The sequence below is a fragment of the Nilaparvata lugens genome, chromosome 8, assembly GCF_014356525.2.
Source record: "Nilaparvata lugens isolate BPH chromosome 8, ASM1435652v1, whole genome shotgun sequence".
Taxonomy (NCBI): domain Eukaryota; kingdom Metazoa; phylum Arthropoda; class Insecta; order Hemiptera; family Delphacidae; genus Nilaparvata; species Nilaparvata lugens.
Genome location: NC_052511.1, coordinates 33,877,936 through 33,899,484, shown reverse-complemented (window position 1 = coordinate 33,899,484; position 21,549 = coordinate 33,877,936). Strand labels below are relative to the sequence as shown.

The 21,549-nt window shown below is 37.2% G+C and overlaps 1 protein-coding gene across 2 annotated transcripts in view; it reads left to right on the top strand.

Annotated features, from left to right (window-relative positions):
- LOC120352707 (signal recognition particle 19 kDa protein-like) overlaps nt 1-21,549 on the top strand; it is a 32,437-nt gene that overhangs the window by 8,340 nt on the left and 2,548 nt on the right. Inside the window, exon 4 of one of the 2 annotated variants that reach the window (XM_039434606.1) lies at nt 474-624. The exons of the other annotated variant lie outside the window; for it this stretch is intronic. Within the exon in view, the coding sequence (XP_039290540.1) occupies nt 474-624 (151 nt within the window). The remainder of the gene's footprint in view (nt 1-473; nt 625-21,549) is intronic. 2 annotated transcript variants of the gene reach the window in all.

The window sequence follows — 21,549 nt, the reverse complement described above, 5'->3', positions numbered from 1 at the left end:
ATCAATTTGCAGTTTGCTCAAGAAAAATGAGAAAGCTTGGCTGACTGCTTATAACTGCTAAGAAAATTGATCCGTTGATCAGGAATTTGATCCATGCTTTAAGACCCCAGTGTTTTGAAACACTTGTAGCATCTGCAAGGATAGAGGCTGGGTACAATATAATTGACAATTCATATGCATCTCCAACATATGCTATGAATATACGTATTACGAATATATTTGTAATATCACAGATAATGATAGAATCCGAGTAGAGGCTGTGTCAGATTCGAGCTCCTCATTTTTCATAGATTCTCGTTAGTTAAAAGTTGGATTTTTTAATTTTTATACGTACCGTCATGTGCAGTTTTCTTTGTTTTATTAAATTGTCAGTTTATAATTCCTGTTACTTTCGTGTTGTGGCTGCAAATTGTGTCTTAAAACGAAAATTAATAATGAATTCACCAAAACACACTACTGTGACTTGTTCTCAGTCAGGCAAAGCAGATAAGCAGTCATCGTCATCATCGCAGTCATCCTCATCAGCTGTGAAAGATAAGGTGCCACAGCAGACAACATCTACGGCTTCGAAGCAAGGCTCTGCCTCTGAACCGGCTCGCCTTCTATCACCAGCTGTTATCTCAGGTATTGAGAACAATTTCGTGATTAAAATTCTAAATGACAGCAATGTATATAACAAATTAGTTAAAGACATTGTGTCCGGCGTGTCTTCCCTAGTCATTGAGGGGTTGACAGCATCTCTGAAGTCTGCTATTCTTCAAAAAGTGGATCTTCAAAAAGAAGTGTCATCGTTGAAAGAGCAGCTTAAGCTCAGTGATGAGAAAGTCAAGCAATCGTTCGATCGTGCCGATAATTCAGAGCAGTATCAAAGAAGAAACTGTATTCGCATATTCGGAGTGCATATTACCTTTACAATGTGAGTGCCAGAAGCAAACAAGGAAGATACTGATCAACTAGTGATCGATGTTTGTAAAGATAAGCTGGGTGTTAACATCGAGCTGCAAGACATTGATCGCTCCTCGCATCGCGTGGGGCTTTAGCTGACCGTCGCGTCCAACACCCCTCCACCCCGACCCCGCGCCATCACTGTCAAATTCGTTAGCTATCGTCAACGGTATGCAGTTTTCTCTCAGAAGAAAAAGCTCAAGGGTACTGGCGTTGTTATAAGGGAGGACTTAACACAACAAAGAATACAATTATATAATCCAATGGTTGAAAAATTTGGATATAAAAACATATGGTCCTTTGATGGAATTATTTATTGGACTGACACTGAGGGTAGAAAGCATAGTGCAGCCAACCATGTCTGAGAAATGTATTTTTTATGCTTTGAGTTTTAAATTTCCATTAATGATATGATTTTATTTAATTTATTTGTTCCATTTATTCAACACAATATACAGCATATTCATTTGATTTCATATTTCATACTCTCTGTCCACTTAATTTCATCCAATGAATCATTAATTACTATTATTATTATTATTTGTTTTTTTCTTAGAATTTTATTACTTTATTTCTCTTTATTGTCGGTCGGATAGATGAATGTAGTATGATTCAGTATAACATTTCTCTTCAACAGAACCTTTCCATTCAGTCAAATCCATATATTATCTTGATGTTACTTTTGCATTATATTTCTGTGTGTGAATGAAGAGTAGAATTTCACGTGATTGTGATCTAGTTGTCTTTCTCATCCCATTATCATGACTACGCCTAACTTATATGTTGCCTCCGTTCTCTGTCCTAATTCTTCCTAATCGGTAGGGTTTACCTCTTTGTCAGGAGTACATGATAACATTATTCACTTTTCTATTATTATTTTCGACTATTTATTCTTTTATTATTATTATCATATATTAGGATATGTTTAAGTATGTTTTTATGGCGATCTTCTCATTTCTCTGTGTCACAATGGAAATAAGTAACCGCTCATACACTAGCAGTATTCAGTTTGTTGCCTATAATATATGTATGTGCATATAAATATTTTTTTCTCTCTGTAAATATTTTGCTAATTACAGTATTTTGATTAAGTTATCAGCCTTCTGCTTCTTTTTTCTTCTCAATATTCGCTATTCCTGTGGTACTTGTATTTGATTAACAGTATTAGTATGCTTGTATCAATGGAGCCGAACCGCCTTGGCCATCTAATACAGCATTATCCTATTGTTCATAGCACTCGACTTCTTCACTTGATTTTGTTTTTCTTTTATCTCATATGATTTCTATATTTCTTCTCTCATTTCTTTCTTTGTGTGTGTGTGTGTGTCAGTATGAATGTGGTAAGTGTCTTTTTTGTATCTTCTTGTTGTTTCGCCATTTCACCCCTCTCTTCTGCCTTGCTGCTTCGTTGCAGCCACCTTGTCTATACAGCAGGATGATGGCGCGGCCGCACTGAGTGTCAGCGATGCCCTCAAGCAGGCTGTCTCTCCTTTCCCTGATCGTCTTAAAGTCGCTCATGTCACTGCACAATCCGTTCTCTGCCATATAGATGAATTTAGGCACACTTTTGAGGGCAAAGATTGTGACATCATTCTTATATCTGAAACCTGGCTAAAACTGACAATCCCTAATCGACTTGTTGCACTCGAGGATTATGTGCTCATTAGGAATGACCGGTTACACAAGAATGGGGGAGGGGTTGCCGCGTTTGTCAAGCGTTCTCTGTTGCCTGTTCATAAGTTTTCCTCTGATACCTCCCGTGCAGCTAGACCTGAATACATGTTTATTGAGGTTTACATGTTAATAGCAGTTTGCTACAGGTCGCCTCATATTGGGTATATGTCAGAATTTGCGGAAGCACTACTTGAGCTGATGGTGCCCTATGAACATGTGGCTATCATGGGTGACTTCAATACTGACTTACTTGGACCTGATACTCATGACAAAATACAACTGACCACTATGTTTTTTGTGAATGGTATGACCTTGCTGCCTCTCCAAGCTACGCACCATACATCCACCTCTGACACATTGCTTGATCTTATTGGAGTTGCTGATAAGAAGTCAGCTGTGTGCCATGGGCAGATCCCTTTTCCAGGCCTTTCTGCACATGATATGATATTCCTTGTCTATAATATCAAGAGGCCTAAGCCTAAACCTGAAATAATCACTTATAGAGATTATAAGAATATTAACTACCACAACTTGTTTAATGATGCAATTAACCTTGACTGGCTACACATATTCCATACTAATGATGTTAATGTTATGTTGAACATTTTGAATCACAATATAATCTCTCTTTTTGAAAAACAAGTTCCTTTGAAAAATCGTAGAATAACCAGGGATCCTGCTCCATGGCTCACTGATGAGATACTCCAGCTAATGAGGGATCGAGATTATTGGTGCAAAAAAGCAAGAGCGTCAAAAAGCCCCAATGATTTCAATCATTATAAGCGTTTGAGAAACTCTTGCAAGCAAAAAATTAGAAATTCTAAAGCTACATTTTACTGAAACTCGATCTCCTCAAAGCGATCATCAACTTCATCTTTGTGGCGTGCTCTGAGGGAGATTGGAGCTGGCAAGGAGAGGCAGGTACTGACTGTTGCTCACTCGCTGGATGATCTCAATGATTTCTTCACTGACATCCCTGTAAGTTTGGACCAAGCTCGTGCTCACTTTGACTCTCTGCCTGATTGTCATCCAAATGAGGATTTCTACTTCTCCAATGTCACGGAGCAAGAGGTCTTCTTGGCTGTTCATAGAGTAAAGAGTAATGCTGTTGGTGCAGATGGTATTCCAATCAAATTTATCAAAATTATCCTTCCTCTCATCCTTCCTTTACTCACTCATTTAATCAATACCTCACTTTTAACGTCGGTTTTTCCTGATGACTGGAAGTCATCCATTGTAATCCCTTTGAACAAGATCCCTAACCCTCTCTCTCCATCTGATTACAGGCCTATTAGCTTATTGTCCGTCTTGTCAAAGGCTCTGGAAATCATTGTTCACTCCCAATTGAGCACATTCGTCCATGGCTCTGGATTGATTGGTGACTTTCAATCGGGGATCCGCAGCGGTCATAGCACCACCTCTGCACTCCTCAGAGTAACTGACAACATCCGTAGGGCCATGGATAATAGAGAGCTAACAGTTCTAGTCCTAATAGTATTTAGCAAGGCATTCGACAGTATTTTCCATCCTACTCTACTCTACAAACTCAGAAAATTGGGTTTTTCCAACTCCACTGTGGCATGGGTGAGGTCCTATCTTCGGGGTCGGTGTCAGTGTGTGAGAGTTGAGGATGCCTCTTCACGGTGGCGTGAAGTGAACAGAGGAGTTCCTCAGGGTTCGGTATTGGGTCCTCTACTGTTCAGCATTTACATAAATGATGTGACAAGCACTCTACTTAAGACCAGACATCACCTGTATGCAGATGATTTACAAATATACTGACACTGCAAGAAAAATGACTTTGCGTCACAGTTGATGAGGTCAATGCTGACTTGACTCGTTTGGTACAGTGGACTGAGAATAATGGACTGAAAAGTAACGAGACAAAATCGAAATCTATAGTGATAGGTTACTCAAGACTTTTAAACACAATTGACATATCTAATGGACCATACATAACATTGAATAACATTCAATTGGAATACAGTTCTGACATGAAAAATTTGGGACTGACAATAACAAGGACTCTTGACTGGACCAGCCACATGACTCAGACTTGTAACAGGGTCATTGGGGGGATCATGACATTGAAGAGGATCTCTGACTTCATTCCCTTTCCAACAAAGGTTATGCTGGTCAAGACTCTGATTTTCCCAATCTTCAACTACTGTGACATTGTGACTCTTGACATGACAGTTCAACTTTTGCAGAGGATGCAGCGTGCACATAATTATTGTGTTCGATTTATCTTCAACCTGAGACATGACGACCATGTGACCAAATACTTTAACAGACTTGAACTCATGAAGCTGCGTGAGAGTAGATCACATCATGCTTTGTGCTTCCTGCATAAGATATTGAAAACCAAAACGCCTAAGTATCTGGCAGTGGAGTACCGTTACTTGGGTGATTTTAGCCATGGAGGAACATCTGCTGGCTGTCCCAACACATAGGACTGTTATGTTCAATAAGTCGTTCCTTGTGACAGCCTGTAGTTTATGGAATTCTTTGCCTGCTGAGCTGAAGCTAGTTGAGGGGCATCGCCGGTTCGGTGCGGCTGTCTTGCGGTGGATCAGAGGTGGTGGACTCGGCTGGAATGCTCCCTAACCCGTAATTCAAGTCTGTATGTGTGTGTGTGTGTGTGTATGTGTGGTTCCTCTCTTTCTTCCTTCTTCCTCCCTTCCTTTTTCTTTTCTTTCTTTTCCCTTCTTTGCTTTCTTCTACCTGAATAATCTATGGATTTGGACTGAAAATTCTCAACTGTATTCACTTTTCTCTTCTTCCTTTTGCATAACCCCTTTACATACTTAAATTCAAAAGGAGTTCGAGTTTTCTCTATTTTTTTTTTTATTATATTTATATATAATTATAAATGATTATAATATAATCAAAAATAAATATAATTATTATATTTATATATACATATATTTTTTCTCTTGTTAATTTGTTTTCTAAGTTATTGTTTTCTTTTACTTTAGTTCATTGTTTATGATGTTGTTTTAGTTGTAACTTAGAATTGTATGGAGGGTTAAATGTAAGAGAGGGCCGGCTGCGCCGTAACTTCGCCCTCCTAGGTTTTTAATAAAGGCAGCGATTCAATTCAATTCAATTCAATTCAATATAGGCACTTCTCTAAACGAGTGTTGTGGAATAGCCATCTTCCATGTTCTGAAGAGGAGGTTTTGCATACCAGGCAAAACGGCCTCTGAACTTGAAGAGGAATTGAAAACAACTAGAATGTTGATAGTATCAAACTGGAATGTTGAACTTTCCCATGCTGCCTCATCTTGTCTTCAACAAAATAAAATGAACAAAATTACTATTGTGCCACTGGCAAGTGACCTAAAAAAATTTAGAGATTATCTAATCGCCAAAGGGGATAGAGCAGTAGAAATACTTAAGATTGACTCAAATAATGAGTTGGCTTCCAAGACTTTAAGTGAGGTCATCTATTGCAGAGTGATGCTATTATGTAGGAAAAAGGTGGGTGAGCTTCAAAGGCTCACTGTGGAGCTCTACCAATCAGTAAGAATTGATTCATGCTATGAAGAATTTGAGGATGTGATAAAGCCGTCTGAAAGAATACTTTTGCAAAAATTCAAAAGATTAGTAATACTGGGAAAGAGAAGAACCACTCCGGTATTATTTTCTCTTGATGTTCAGGAAAAAATAAAAATTCTGATTGAATTTAGGGACAACTTTGTAAGGGAAACTAATCCTTACCTGTTCCCGACACTTGCATCTGATAGCCCAATTGTTGGGTATAAAGTTTTGAAAGACCATGCAAATAGAGCTAACCTAAAGACACCCGACGCACTTTCGTCGAAATCTTTGAGGAAGCATTTAGCAACTATTTCACAGCTGTTTGATATGAGTGAGCAAGATGTTGAACAGCTGTCCTCGTTCATGGGTCATACAGTGAACATTCATCGAAATGAATACCGATCACCTGACAATGTATTTCAAACCTCGAAGATTGTGAAGCTATTGTTAGCTATGGAGAAGGGAGAAGCTTCCAAATACAAGGGGCTCGCCCTCGACAAGATAGATGCTAATCTTGAAGACAATTTGTTAGAGGAGCAGGGGCATGCTGAATCGTCAGGTGAAGAAGAAGTTGACAACTTTGAAGATGATGTAGTATTGAATGAGGAAAATTCTCCAAAAGCATCCCCCCTCAAAATCTCCAAAATCCTCAATTCTCCTTCAAAATCCAAAGCCAAGAGAGAATTCGTAAAATGGGAGGATGAAGAAAATAGGATTGTCGCAGCTTTCTTTTCATCCCATATAAAAAATAAAATACCTCCAAAGAAAAGAGAGTATGAACTACTAATTGAGAGAAACCCTATCCTACAAACTAAAATATTGGTTGAAGTTAAAGTTTTTGTTCAGAATATGTACACAAAAAATATTAATGTACTGAAAACATAATTCACATTGTCATTTCAATTTTTATCTCTATTATATTGCTTCATTATAATTATCTCCAGTATATTATCTCACAGTACCAGTATTCTATTTCTATTGTTTTACAAAATGTTGATGAAATTCATTTTATTTTACAAATTGACTACAGTATTTTCATTTTCGGGATTCAAAGTGATTGCAATGCTGAATCAAGTAATAGACTATTGTTAATTCAGGAAAAATACTGAATAGGCTACTAAAATGGAATTACTTCAATACTTTCATTAATCTACCTATTTGTTTATGTATTTACCTATTCATACATTTATTTCTAACTTTATTCTATTTCTATTGTGTTGCAAACTAAGAATAACAATCTTATAACTATAACAATATAAGATTATACATTGAAAATGATGGAGTAATGTTCTATTGTAGTGTTAATTTCAACAGAACCTTGTAACTCTCATAGAAATTGTAATCTGTCAGTATAAGAGTTCTGTATATTGAAATGTTAATTCACCTTTGTTGAAATCTACTTGGAAACAGGAAAGGACGATTTGAGATTAATAATTATTTGTTAGATCAGTAGATGGGATTTAAGAGTTCAAACGCACTTTTTTGCTCCAAAACCCCCTCCCTCCTCTCGTCCATCCCGCCGCCCCTTCCCCCCGCCCGCAGAGTGGGGGGTGTTCTAAAAATAGATTTCCCTTCCCCTTGCCCAGTGGAGATGAGGGGGATGAAAAGAGAGAGATATATCTTTCTCTCTCTCTCTAGCCCCTTCCCCTTGCCCAGTGGTGATGGGGGGATGAAAAGAGAGAGATATATCTTTCTCTCTCTCTCTCTAACCCCTTCCCCTTGCCCAGTGGAGATGAGGGGGATGAAAAGAGAGAGATATATCTTTCTCTCTCTCTCTAACCCCTTTCCCTTGCACAGTGGTGATGAGGGGGATGAAAAGAGAGAAAGATATCTCTCTCTCTCTCTTTCTAAAAATAGATTTCCCTTCCCCTTGCCCTGTGGAGATGAGGGGGATGAAAAGAGAGAGAGATATCTTTCTCACTCTCTCTCTCTCTCTAACCCCTTCCCCTTGCCCAGTATAGATGAGGGGATGGAGAAAGTGAGGGAAAAAAAAATTTCCCTTTGAGGGGGAAAAAATTCCCTTGCTGACAGATTGAAGTGAATCCTTTTCTCTAATGCTATACTGTCAGATTAAAGTGAATCCTTCACTCTACATCTAATGCTATACTGTCAGATTAAAGTGAATCCTTCACTCTACATCTAATGCTATACTGACAGATTGAAGTGAATCCTTCTCTCTACATCTATACTGACAGATTGAAGTGAATTGAAAAATTCCCTATCACTCTACATCTATACTGACAGATTAAAGTGAATTGAGAAATTCCCTATCACTCTACATCTATACTGTCATATTAAAGTGATTCCTTCTCTCAAGTCTATACTGTCATATTAAAGTGAATCCAGAGAGAGAGGTCAATGATCTAAGTTCTTTTACATTTTTTATCTGCAATATCATACAAGCATTTCCAAAGTTCATCGGAATTTTTAACAACAGATAATGCTGAATCATTTGTACAATCATAATGTAGATGGCTGCTAGTATAGTATAGAGAGCAATTCGAATATTTCAGATAAAATTGGAAAGTGTACATTTTCTGTTTTTGTTAACGGTAAATCAACATCTTGACATCCTGTTGAAAATTTAATATTCTTCGCAATTGAATCAAATTCGTTAAATGAAATTCCCATCAAGAGACGAGTTAATTTTTTGAATTTTGAAAAACCATAACACTGCATGTTAATGGCTTCCCAGATGTTTGACATGTGTGTCTGTTCTATAAATTAACAATATGCACGTGTTGTACCTACAACTTGAAGACAGTCGTGTCTCGGCTGTATAAAAAAGATCACACCACACACGTTGCTGTTGACACGTCTAGCTCTGAGCGAGTACTAAACTAAAAAGTGAGTGGGAATATTGGAATGAAAAATCATTTGAACACAGAAAAAGTTTATTTACACATTTCACCACAACTATTCATAATTTCATCTTCAATTTTAATTAACTTATCTATACACAAATTATGAGGACGATAATAACATAGATAGTCTCTTATGTCATTTAAATTAACCATGCTTAGAAAAATGTCTTTTAATTGTTTCGCCAAACTATAATTTTCACGAGTTGGTTTCCTAATTGCACTTTCACACTCATCATACCAATCAATACAGTTTTTTAACCTCACTTCCAACTCGTTGTCAGCAGTCAACCACTTTCTCGGATCCATGATAAGCGAATGAACAAAACTAAGTGTAGGCTGGCACTATTATAGAGTAATTAAGTGGTCTTTCTTCATTATTTAGCGGTCTCGCTTCAAGATTTTCTTGTTAAAGTAGGTGATAGTATTACCACTCTGAAATCTTTGAAAGTTCCTGATTTGGCTGATTATATCTTGTACTCATTAGCTATTCGTCAATTAGACAAAATATCACCTGAATCGGTTGAGCTCGAGGTAGCTGATAAGAGCTTTCCTTCTTGTCAACAGTTGATTGATTTCGTGAATAAGAGAGTTGGATCTTATCAATTATCTGCATCTGATGTGCCATCTGTTAATGAACAAAAATCTATCGAAAAGCCGAAAAATAAGTCTTTTCAGAAAAAGGTTGTCTTATCTACTCAGGCTGATAACAGTGTTCGAAATAAAAGCAGCTTAGTTACTTGTGAATTGAATTATAGTGCTGAAACAAAATGCTCATTTTGCAACTCAACGAATCATTCGTTATTCAAATGTCCTGCTTTCTTGAAAAGAGATCCAAAAGCTAGGAATGAATTTATTAAATCATTAAGAGTCTGTTTCAATTGTTTCTCCAAATTTCACGCTGTAAACCAATGCAAGTCTAAATCGTTGTGTTATTGTGGTCGTATGCATAATAAATTACTTCATTATCCTCATAGTAGTGATAATAGCCGTTATCAGAAGTCTACTGATAACATCTCTAAAGTTGCTTTGAAATCGAAATCCGTTGATTCGATCACTCAAACTGATAGCACTATGAATGTTGTTGAGAATTCAAATTCTTCTAAGCATTGTGGTATCACTGATAATGTTATTGATAAGTCATCAATTGTTAGTTTAATTCCTAAAACGAGTGTTGTTCTAGGTACTGCTCAAGAAGTTATTGAAAATTCATCTGGTTCGTTTATTGGTGTTTGTTTAATGATTGATTCTGGTAGTACTGCCAATTTCATCACAAAAGATCTTGTTATGAAACTTGGTTTATCTGTTCATGATTGTCAACAAAATTTCTCTGGTTTGAATTCCTCGAGTGTAGGGAATTCTTCTGGTGTTGTGAAATGTTTGTTGAAACCTAAGGGCTCAAATCACCCTCGTTTAGAAGCTGAGGCTTACGTGATTGATAAAATAGTTGGTTCATTGCCCCCTATTTATCTCAGTTCGAAAGTGCAAAATGAGTTGAAAAAATTCAACCTTGCTGATCCTGTGTTCTATGAACAACGTTCCGTTGATCTTCTATTGGGATGTCAGTTATTCAACAAAATATTACGTCATCATAGTCAAGTCTCATCTAGTGAAGAGTGTTCGTTTTGCGTGATTCCTACCGTGTTTGGTGACATTATTTTGGGTGAATTTCCAAACCATTCCGGTCTTCTTAATCAGTCATTGACTGCATTAATGATGTGTCCCACCTCTGAGAACTCTTTGAATAATTTGGTTCATAAGTTTTGGGAAAGTGAAGAAATTCCTAATCATAAATTTCCTAGTCCCGATGATGAGTTTTGTGAGAAACATTTTGCTGAAACTCACACGCATGATACTGAAGGAAGATATGTTGTTCGTCTCCCTTTCAAAGTTGACACTAATCAACTCAAGTTTCATGAATCTCATGATGTTGCTTTAAATCGTTTTCTGTCGTTGGAGTGTCATATGCAGCGTGATGCTCGTTTGAAATCTGATTGCGTATCATTTATGGAAGAGTATCTTCTTTTGGATCATATGGAAGTTGCTAAAAAACCAGGTAAATATTTTATTCCTTATTTTTATGTATTCAATCCGTCATCACCTACAACAAAGGTTTGTGTTGTATTTGATGGGTCTGCTAAAAAGAGTCACATTTCGTTGAATCAAGTTCTTCATTCAGGTCCAAAATTGTTAAATGAAATATGTGATGTGTTAACTAGATTCAGACTTCACTCATTCGTATTATTCACGTGTGATGTTACGAAAATGTATCGTGCTATCCTCGTTGATGAAGAGGATCGTTCTTTCCTTCACATATTGTTTCGTGAAGATCCTTCCGATGATATTGTCGTTTATGAGCTCAAAACAATCACATATGGTTTGAAACTGTCTGGTTTTCTTGCTCAACGTTCTCTCATTCAACTGGCGAAAGATGAAGGAGATAAATATCCATTGGCAGCAGCAGCTATTCGTGATGATATATATCACAACGATTTTCTCACAGGTGCTAATTCGTTGGAAGAAATCTGTGAAATAAAATCACAACTTTGTGATCTTCTAAACTGTGCTTATATCAAGTTGAATAAATGGAGCAGTAATTCTCCTGAGTTCTTGGATTTGATTCATTCTGAAAACACTCAAGTACCACTTCATATCAGGAGCAAGGTTTCTTGTCAATTTGTATTTGTCTGAAATTAAATTTATTTCAGTTAAAATTGTAATTTTCCTGAAACTAGGCTCATTGTGCTCTTTTCTCAGGAATTTGTTTGTTGGATTTTGTATTGTCCATTTTGTATTGTACATGTTAGTGAAGGTTAATCACCTGCATGATTTTGTTTGTTCAATTCAACAAGTTATCATTTGTTTGTGAGTTTTTGGAAGAACATTATCTAATCATATAGTTTTGTCTTCAGCAGTAACTTGTCTTGTGAATTGATAATCAAAGTTTAACTTTGATAACTTACTAGTCGTGATTCTCCCTTCCATTTAGTTTTGAACTCATTCTTGTTTTTTGTCTGTTGTTTTGTATTGTCGGGGCTGAATTGTTTTGTGTATGAGTTCAGGATGGAGGAAAAATTACAGAAACAAATCAGGGTTCATCGCGCTAAACTGGAACAATTGTATGCCAGATTGCAAAAAATTTATGACCTGTCTAAAAATGTCTCTGATCCAAAAGTTGCTGAGCAATTTTTAGTGTTGTATCCTCGGGTGTCTCAGACCATTTCGGATTATGAAAAGACAGAATTAGTGGTTAATGAGTTGGAACTTGAGTTGAATAAAGACCATGTTGTAGCATTCAATGACTCACATCTAGATCTGTTTCAGTATATTGAAGTAGCGGCTAACACTATCAAACAGAAAGAGGCCACTGATGCTATTGCTCAATCTTCGGCAGCTCCAGCAGCTAGTGCACAGCCGGTCGTGTCCGAGTCAGTACTGCCCAAAATCGACCTTCCAAAATTTGATGGGAACCAGACTCAATGGTCGGTGTTTTATGAATTATTTAAGGCATTGGTACATGACAACAAGAGTTTGAACGATCAGCAGAAGGTCCAATATCTTGTAAGTAGACTTACTGGACAAGCAGCAAATATTTGTCATCATTTGCCACCATTGGCTAATAATTATCTAATAATTTGGCAGGCATTATTGACCCGCTATAACGATCCACGAGCGCAAGTCGATGCCTATTTCAAACAAATTTTTGAATTTCGTCCAATAAAATCAGAATCAAAGGCAGGTTGTATTGCGATTTTGGATGGGTTTTGCAGTTCCATCAATGCAGTGAAGAGATTGCGACTCACTGATTTGTCAGACTCGATATTCCTCTATCATGGCTTGAGATTGCTGGATCCAAGTTCTCGTAGAAATTTTGAATCGGCCGTACGTGACAAGGCTATGCCAACTTATGCCGATTATGTCAAATTCATTGAAAAGCAAATTAAGACTCTTCCTTCTGATGAGAAACAGACTGAATCGTTTAATATGAAGCACAAAAAAGATAATAAATCAAAGGTGTTTGTGGTTCAATCCAATGATTCATCTAACAATGCATCTAGTAAAAATCCCAATTGTCTGAAGTGCTCAAAACCGGGTCATCGGTTAGTAGATTGTGCTAGTATCTTGAAAATGACTCCTTGGGATCGTTATTGTTTGATTAAAGGAAAGTTTTGTTGTTTTCGTTGTCTTGATGTGGATCATTTGAGTAAAAATTGTCGTAGTAAAACTCAGTGTGCTCAATGTCGAGAATCTCATCATTCTTTATTGCACTTTTCCAGATCAAGTTCCAATGAAGGTGTTGCGTCCTCGTCGAACTCCAAGGCAGGTGGCACATCACCTATTAGTTGTTGTTCTACATCCAGTGATGTAGAAAATTCGACCGTTGTGTTGTCGACCGTCACTGCACATATTCGAGATTGTAATGGTCAGCTTTGTGATGTTCGTTTCTTGATTGACACCGGGAGTCAGTGTCATTTTGTTACAGCCAAATTGTGTCGGCGTTTGAGACTACCATTCCAGCCCATGAAAACCGTTGTTCGTGGATTCGGTGGTGGTACTAGTGAAGTTTGAGGTCGTACTTGTGTGTCGATTCAGTCGAAGTTGGATCCTACTGTCAAGTTTTCGATGGATGCCACAGTGGTAGATAGAATCATCGACAAGTTGCCTTCTTGTGAAATCGACAGATCCAAACTTCATCATCTTGAAAATCTCACACTGGCTGACGACAAATTCTACCTTCCTAGTAGAATAGATGGCATCATTGGTGCGGAGTTAGTTCCTCACTTGCTACGTGGGAGTCCTAGTATAGGTGAATCGCATGAATTGATGACTGTTAATAGTGTCTTTGGTCACATTCTGATGGGGAGAGCGCCGATTCTCACTTCAACAAAGAATGTGTCGAATTGTTTTACAGCCATCTGTAGTCCATCATTGGATAGTTTTGTGGAACGTTTTTGGGAGTTGGAATCGTGCCCTGCACCAAGCTGTCAACTGAAACCAGACGAGTTGGAGTGTGAGGTAAATTTTCGGAAGTCTGTACATCGTGTGAATTCTGGTCGTTTTGTTGTTGCCTTGTCATTTGCAGAGCCGCCCAGCAGCTTGGGAGATTCGTATGCTGTCGCCGAACGCCGACTGCTGAGTTTGGAGAGACGACTAGAGCATGACAGCAATACTTGTATTTCATATCATGAAATATTGATTGATTACCTGCGTCAGGGTCACATGTCGTTTGTAGCAGATCAGACAGACCGAGGTGGTTACTACATACCGCATCACGCCATCGTGAAAGCAAGCAGCACTACCACGCCCATCCGAATTGTATTTGATGCTGGTTCCAGAACATCATCGGGTTTGTCATTGAACCAGGTTCTTCATTCTGGTCCCAAATTGCAGACTGACATTTTTGTTTTGTTAGTTAATTTTCGTTTGTTCCCAATCGCACTAACTGCCGACATTAAACAAATGTATCGACAGATATTAGTGGAGGATTCCTGCCGTCGTTATCAGCATGTATTGTGGAGATTTTCGCCGGAGGATCCGATCGAAATTTATCAGCTCAATTGTGTTGTTTTTGGTGTTTCAAGCTCTCCATATTTGGCACTTCGCACCGTCCACCAGCTTGTAGAGGAGGATGGAAATCGTTTTCCAGCAGCCAAGGCGAGAATACCAAGAGACATGTTCATGGACGACTTAGTCACATCTGTCGCCACAGAGTCAGAGGCCGCGGAGCTGTATCATCAGTCCAAGCAGCTGTTTGAGGGAGGAGGTTTCTCGCTCACAAAGTGGACGTCAAATTCACCATCAATGCTGGAGAAATTCTCGGAGGAAGAGAAATCGTTTTCGTACAAGGATTTCGAAGCAGACAACTCCTTGGCTATCTTGGGATTGAATTGGCAACCTAGTACTGATCTGTTTCAGTTTTCCGTCAAGTGTGGTGAGGTCGTCGCTACTAAGCGTTCTATTCTGTCAGTGATGGCTCGTATCTATGATCCTCTTGGTCTCTTGTCACCGTTTACAGTATTTCTCAAGTGTCTTGTCCAGAAACTGTGGAAATTAGGAGTGGATTGGGACGAGAAGCCGCCTGAGTCTATATGCACTCTTTGGGAGAATTGTCAAAAAGAGTTGCCTCTATTATTAAAATTTGCTGTTCCACGTCACGTTGGTTTGTTTCAGGATTCTCACATCAGTTTGATTGGTTTTTGTGACGCATCAATGTCGGGTTATGGTGCAGTTATCTATGTGAAGTCGCAGAAGGAGAGCGAGGAGTCAAGAGTTGTATTATTGTGTTCCAAGTCCAAGGTAGCACCATCTAAAGTTGTTTCAATACCTCGTTTGGAGTTGTGTGCGGCACTCTTGTTGGCAGAACTCATGAATTCAGTAGTCACTATTATTAGTGAACGTTGTCATGTGTCTCGTATTGTCGCACTCTCTGATTCGACAGTCACCTTGTGTTGGATTAATGCTCCATCCGCAAAATGGCAAACTTTTGTTGGTAATCGCGTCGCAAAAATACAGGATTCTTGTATACAGGAGTGGATGCATGTTGCCGGAATTGAAAATCCCGCTGACTGTTTGTCTAGAGGTTTATCACCAGTTGAGCTTGTGAACTTTCCGTTGTGGCTCTCAGGTCCATCATGGTTAGCAGAGGACGAATGCGATTGGCCCGTCCGAACTCAAATGGAAGAGATCGTGGATCCACCGGAGGCGAAAAAACCATCAGTGTTGACAGTCACAAAATCTCCTGATTGTAACAGCAATGCAGTATATTCATTGATTGGTCGTTGTTCGGATTATGGTCGTCTTTTGAGAATTGTAATTCTTGTTCTCAAATTCTTACGAATCTTACCCCAATCAGAGGAATCAGATTTCGATGTTGCTGAGAGGTATCTATGTAAAGTGGTGCAGAAGATACATTTTTCATCTGAATTTGTGCAATTGGAGAAGGGAGAAGATTGTTCTATGCGCCTTCATCGCCTGTCTCCATTCATTGATAAAGGTGTGATTCGCGTCGGCAGTCGTTTGTCCCATGCGGGACGTGGACAGTGTCCCTGTGAATCGTCTCACCAGGTATGAATTGATTGGTCAACTCATTCAATCGTTCTGGAACCGATGGAGAAGAGAGTACCTGCACGAACTCCAAAGTCGTAAAAAATGGTTGAAATCACCCACTTCTATCGGTGTGGGAACGGTTGTGGTAGTGGACCAACCAAACACACCTCCATTGCAGTGGCCACTGGGTTGTCATCGAACAGGTGTTTCCGGGAAGTGACGGCGAGGTTTGAGTGGCAAGTGTTCGCCTAAAAACTGGTATTTATAAAAGACCAGTTACAAAACTGTATCCACTCCCAACTCAATAGTTGTTGTGCTTGTTGCATTTTTTCTTTGTGTTGTTTTTTTTTTGTGTTGGTGTTTTTTTTTTTGTTCTTCTTCGGCATGTCTGGATTTTTTTTCCTTTCTTTGGTTTTTCAGTTTTTGTAACTTGGCTGAAAAATAGTTTTTCAGAGGCGGGGGTATGGTCTGGCCAGAGCATTTTTTGAATTCTAGCGCCAAATCCCAGACTACAGTTCTGCCCGTAGCAGGCTTGTGCGCTAGTGTCGATCGTCCAGCTGTTTGGTTTGTCGAGGAGAAAAAAGCCCGAGTCATTCTTGTTCAGTCGTTGTTCTTGATTTATCAGCCCGTCGTCTTGTGCAAGAGCAAATTTGTATTTTGTCATGTAATTTCCATCGGAAATTTCTAGTAATTGATTGTTTAAGTGTCGTGTGTGTGAATTATAAATATAACAGCGTAAATAGTGTTAAATTGAATTAATTTGCATCAGTTTTGAATTTATAAAGAATCAGTTTGAGCTTCGTTCAAACATAGTACAGAACCAGCCTGCAAGTTGAACGTGAAAAAACAGCCTGGAAGCAAAAACCTATCTTTTTCCCAGATTTCTTCCCACCTCAAATCTGACCAAAACACCTAATAAAGGCTTCGAAGGGCAAGTAGACAAAATTGGATTAAATCTGGTGAGTTTTTGCTCTTTTTATTGTTCATTAATGCAGAGTTTAGCTGTACCAATAACCTGGCTCAAATTGAAGATTAAATTTTGCTCCTTGTTTGAATTTGATAATTTGAATAGTAAATTACAGTCCTCTAGTAGCTCTAGCCTGAGCTTTGTTCAGAACAATTACAATTATCAGCTTCAATTATTTTGGTTCTTAGTTCCATTCCCTTGTTTGGATTTGTAAGAATTTTTATCATGAATATTAACGTTTGGCAATTCCAAGCCTTTTTTTACAAACTCTAGTTAATCATTTCAATTTTAACAGCCTCAATCAATTTGTTCTTAAGTCTATTCTCCAATCTGGACTCACAAGAATCTTTGTAACATTAGGCTACATATTATCTTTAGTATCTCAAGATTCAAGATTCAAGATTTCTTTATTGCAAAAAACATTTATATACAAATGCATAGCATCGTCATAATAAATTTAACATGGTAAATAAAAAGTATTTACATTCATAGAAATAAAAATTCAAACACAAGCATACAAACATCAAACAAAATACCCTCAAATTAGAAACTCCTCTTTTCTATATGGACATATTTCTATTAACATCTTTTTCATGGCTCTTTTAAAATTACCAACTTCTAGCTCTTTTAAATGTGCAGGAAGCTTATTATAAGCTCTTATACCGAACTCCTTAAAACAGTTCAATGTATTTGCATAATTGCACTGGTTCACTCTAAGCGATTCAGAATTTCTAGTGTAATGATTGTGAACGTTGCTATTTACAGAAATACTTGCTAAATTAATTTTTACATACATAAGACATTCAAGAATGTAAATAGCTGGTACTGTCAAAATCTTGAATTTTTTAAATAAATCTACACAGTGAAAACGGCTATTCACATTAGCAATGACCCTTACTGCTCGTTTCTGTAACACAAATAGTTTATTTACATTCGTATCATTACCCCAGGCAACAACATCATAATACAAATGGGAATGAAGATAAGCAAAATACACTGAAATTAAAACACTCTTATCAACAATGAACTTTAATCTATTTAACATAAAAATTCCCTTCGACAGTTTGCCACATAATATTTTGATGTGTAAGCCCCATTTTAAATTGCTTTGAACTGCAATACCGAGAAACTTTGCATTGTCAGGTTGCAATCTAAATCCAAATTCCAAAAGTTGAGTTTTTTCCTTATTAAGACACAATGAATTAGAAGCTGTCCAATCTTCAATTATTTCATTAACCGTATGTAAGCTACCAGAAAGACCATTTTTTTTTATTTGAACAGCTAAATCATCAGCAAACATAAATGGTTTTACATTTTTACAACTGATTGCTGCAGGAAGATCATTAACATATATAATGAAGAGGATAGGACCTAGTGTGGAACCCTGTGGAACACCTGATAACACTTTTAAATAATTAGAAAAACAGCCATCATAAAAAACAGATTGGAATCTATCACTCAAGTAAGAGGCAATTAAATTGGTTGACATGTCATCAAAACCATAGAATTTGAGCTTTTGTAATAAGATGGGATGAGATATTGTATCAAAAGCTCGGCTCATGTCATAGAAGCTGCCTAGTAGATTACACTTCTCATCAATAGAATAGATACAGTTTTCCATGAATTCAGATATAGCTGTATTTGTGCTTCTATTAGGTCTGAACCCAAATTGACTATCGGAGAACAATGAGTTATTTTCAAAAAACTCAACAATCTGACAATACAAAATTACCTCAAAGATTTTAGAAATAACTGGAATGATAGAATCGGTCTAAAATTATTATACTCACTTGCAGAACCTTTCTTGAAAAGAGGAATTATTTTGACAATTTTTAAGCAATTAGGAAAAACGCCATCAAGAATACAATCATTAAACAGAGAGCACAGAACTTCACAAATATGGGGAGAAGCCAGTTTCAACAAGTAAGAATTCAAGCAATACACATCAAGACAAGCACTATTCTTTAAGGATAGTATTACACTATGAACCTGCTCAACACTAGTAAGATGAAAAGAGAAAGAGGGTTTTGAAGAGTTTGGCATTGAATTTTTGTAATTGTCAAGATAATGAAAAACGTCATGGACAGGATCTGCTATTGAACGCAATTTTTCATCTATACTGTCAATAAAAAAATCATTGAAACCATCTGGTGTATGACTAGATATTTTATCACCTTTAGCTACTTCATTCCTATTCAAATTCTCTCTGACTAGTATTCTCAGTATTCTCATAGTGACTCAGTATTCAAATATTACATCGTATTCAATTTTGAAGATTAATTCAAGTTTTACAATTAGATTTGATTCAATTATACTTTCATTAACTGCACTATAAGTCATAACTGCATTATAAGTCACTTTCAAGATTGTATATCAGTATTGTATTTCTCGTTAAAATTGCATTCCAGTGACATCACTTATATCAAATTTTATTAGAAGGTTTTCACACTCAATCCTTTTTAATATTTTCTAATACTATAGTTCTCATCTATTTTATTTGAAATTTTGCTTACTTGTAACTACAACTCAGAAGTATTTAGAAATTTTAGCATCACATTGATTGGTGATTGCTCACATTTGAAAAACATCACATTTTAAAGTGTGGATATTAATTTTTTTGAATTTCATCAATTGAATCATTATTATTGACAATCATTCTTGACTCAGTATATGTTTACTTGCACTTCTAGAACTTTTGTATGTTCAAGTTTTTTCTTGCACCAATCTTTGATTTATCAAAATATATTTGTGTATGATTATAAACCTATTGTTCTCATTTGGCATTGACCTTTCCTAGTATTCATATATTAATTAATTTTCCCTAAGCTATCTAGCTACCAGTAACTTTAATGATCGTTTTGCATTCAATTTCTGATCAATTTTGAATGTACAACAATCATTTAAAACTTTATGTATGATTGGGTTAGATTCAGAAATAACACTCTTAGTTGTTTCATTAATTTATTACCAAAGTCCACTGCTCTTTACATCCAGATCATACACCTGTTATCTGTTTACGTTTGCATATGACAATAACTAATGCTGGCGAGAGCAACTAAACAATGGCATAACAGCGCTTTTAGGTGCTACGGAATGAAATGCAATTAGAGAGATGAACAAAGGGGAGGGGAAGGAGAATCTTGACCCGATGTGCTTTACCTGGAGATGTAGATCCGAAGTCTGCCGATGATGAGTTGATCCGATGAATCGCGATGATGCACGAATTGACACGAACACGGGTGGATACGAAAACGAAAAGTAATGGTGGAAAGCGTCATTATGCAAATTCCAAGAACAGGAAAATTTGTGAAATTCAATAACTTTTGACACGATACCGGTAACGACGTGAAACAAATGGTAATCTTTACAGATTTTTGTATTCTTTTTGAATAACACGGTTGGAATATCGAAACACTGATCGATAAAAACTTTGAAACTTGATCACGAAATAACAAACACTACACTGAACGTTTGTAATGTTTTTGTTGAAAACAAAACCACGTATGTACTTTTTCACTTTTATGCTCGTTTGAGCAAGTAACCAATACTTTGATAAGTAATGATAGACACAAATACACTTTTTCACGAGTTATAAACGTTAGTACCTAACACAACTTTCCGAACTTACTAATTCTATCCATAGCCCGCGATTGGACCATGATGTGAGAGATAGCACAATGACAATTTACGGAGGACCGAGTTTACTAATTTGTAAGCAATGACTGTAATAACATAGGTGAGAAAACTTACGGAAAGTTGAGGTGAGATCGTCACGAAATGACACAAGATCGCAAGATGACACGAATGTGTTGACTTGGAGACGTCTAGACGAGAACTGGTCTAGTTCGCACCCAGCCATGGTCAAGAAAGGAGGGGAGGGGAATGTAATTGCCTTTCAATTATTCAAGTAGTTGACACAATCACTACTAGATGGCATAGTACTTCTTAACATAAACCAATAATTGACTAAGGAATACACTTTTAAGAGCGTATAATTATCTCGAAAACTGTTGGAGATATCACAAATCACCACAGAACAAATATTGTAGAGAATTTATCAAGCTTCATTTCTGAATAGTTAGTCTTGTCAGTTGAACGCATTTTTCTCAAGATATGAGCGTGTAAGCAAAACATTGAAAAGCTCAATTTTTAAACCACCCACATCCCTTTAGCACAAGGGGTAGGGATGGGGACTTTTCATATGTTCACCCCCTAACTGGTCCCATGAAAGCTGAAAAGTCAAAAATTGTGTTCAGAACATTCTCTCCAAATTCCTTTGTCGATTATTGGTCTATTTTTGCATAACTGAAGATATCACACTCAACACTGAAGCTGCTGCAACCCTGCAACATTCGTGGGGATGGGCGTAAACTTGTGAAATTATACATAAAATTGAAGAGAATTTGATGTTCAATAGGCTCATGATCAGCATAGATTTTTCCCATCGATATTCGAAAAGTTATAAGAGCAAAAAATTGAAGGAAAATGTTTTTTTCAAAAATGTTACATATT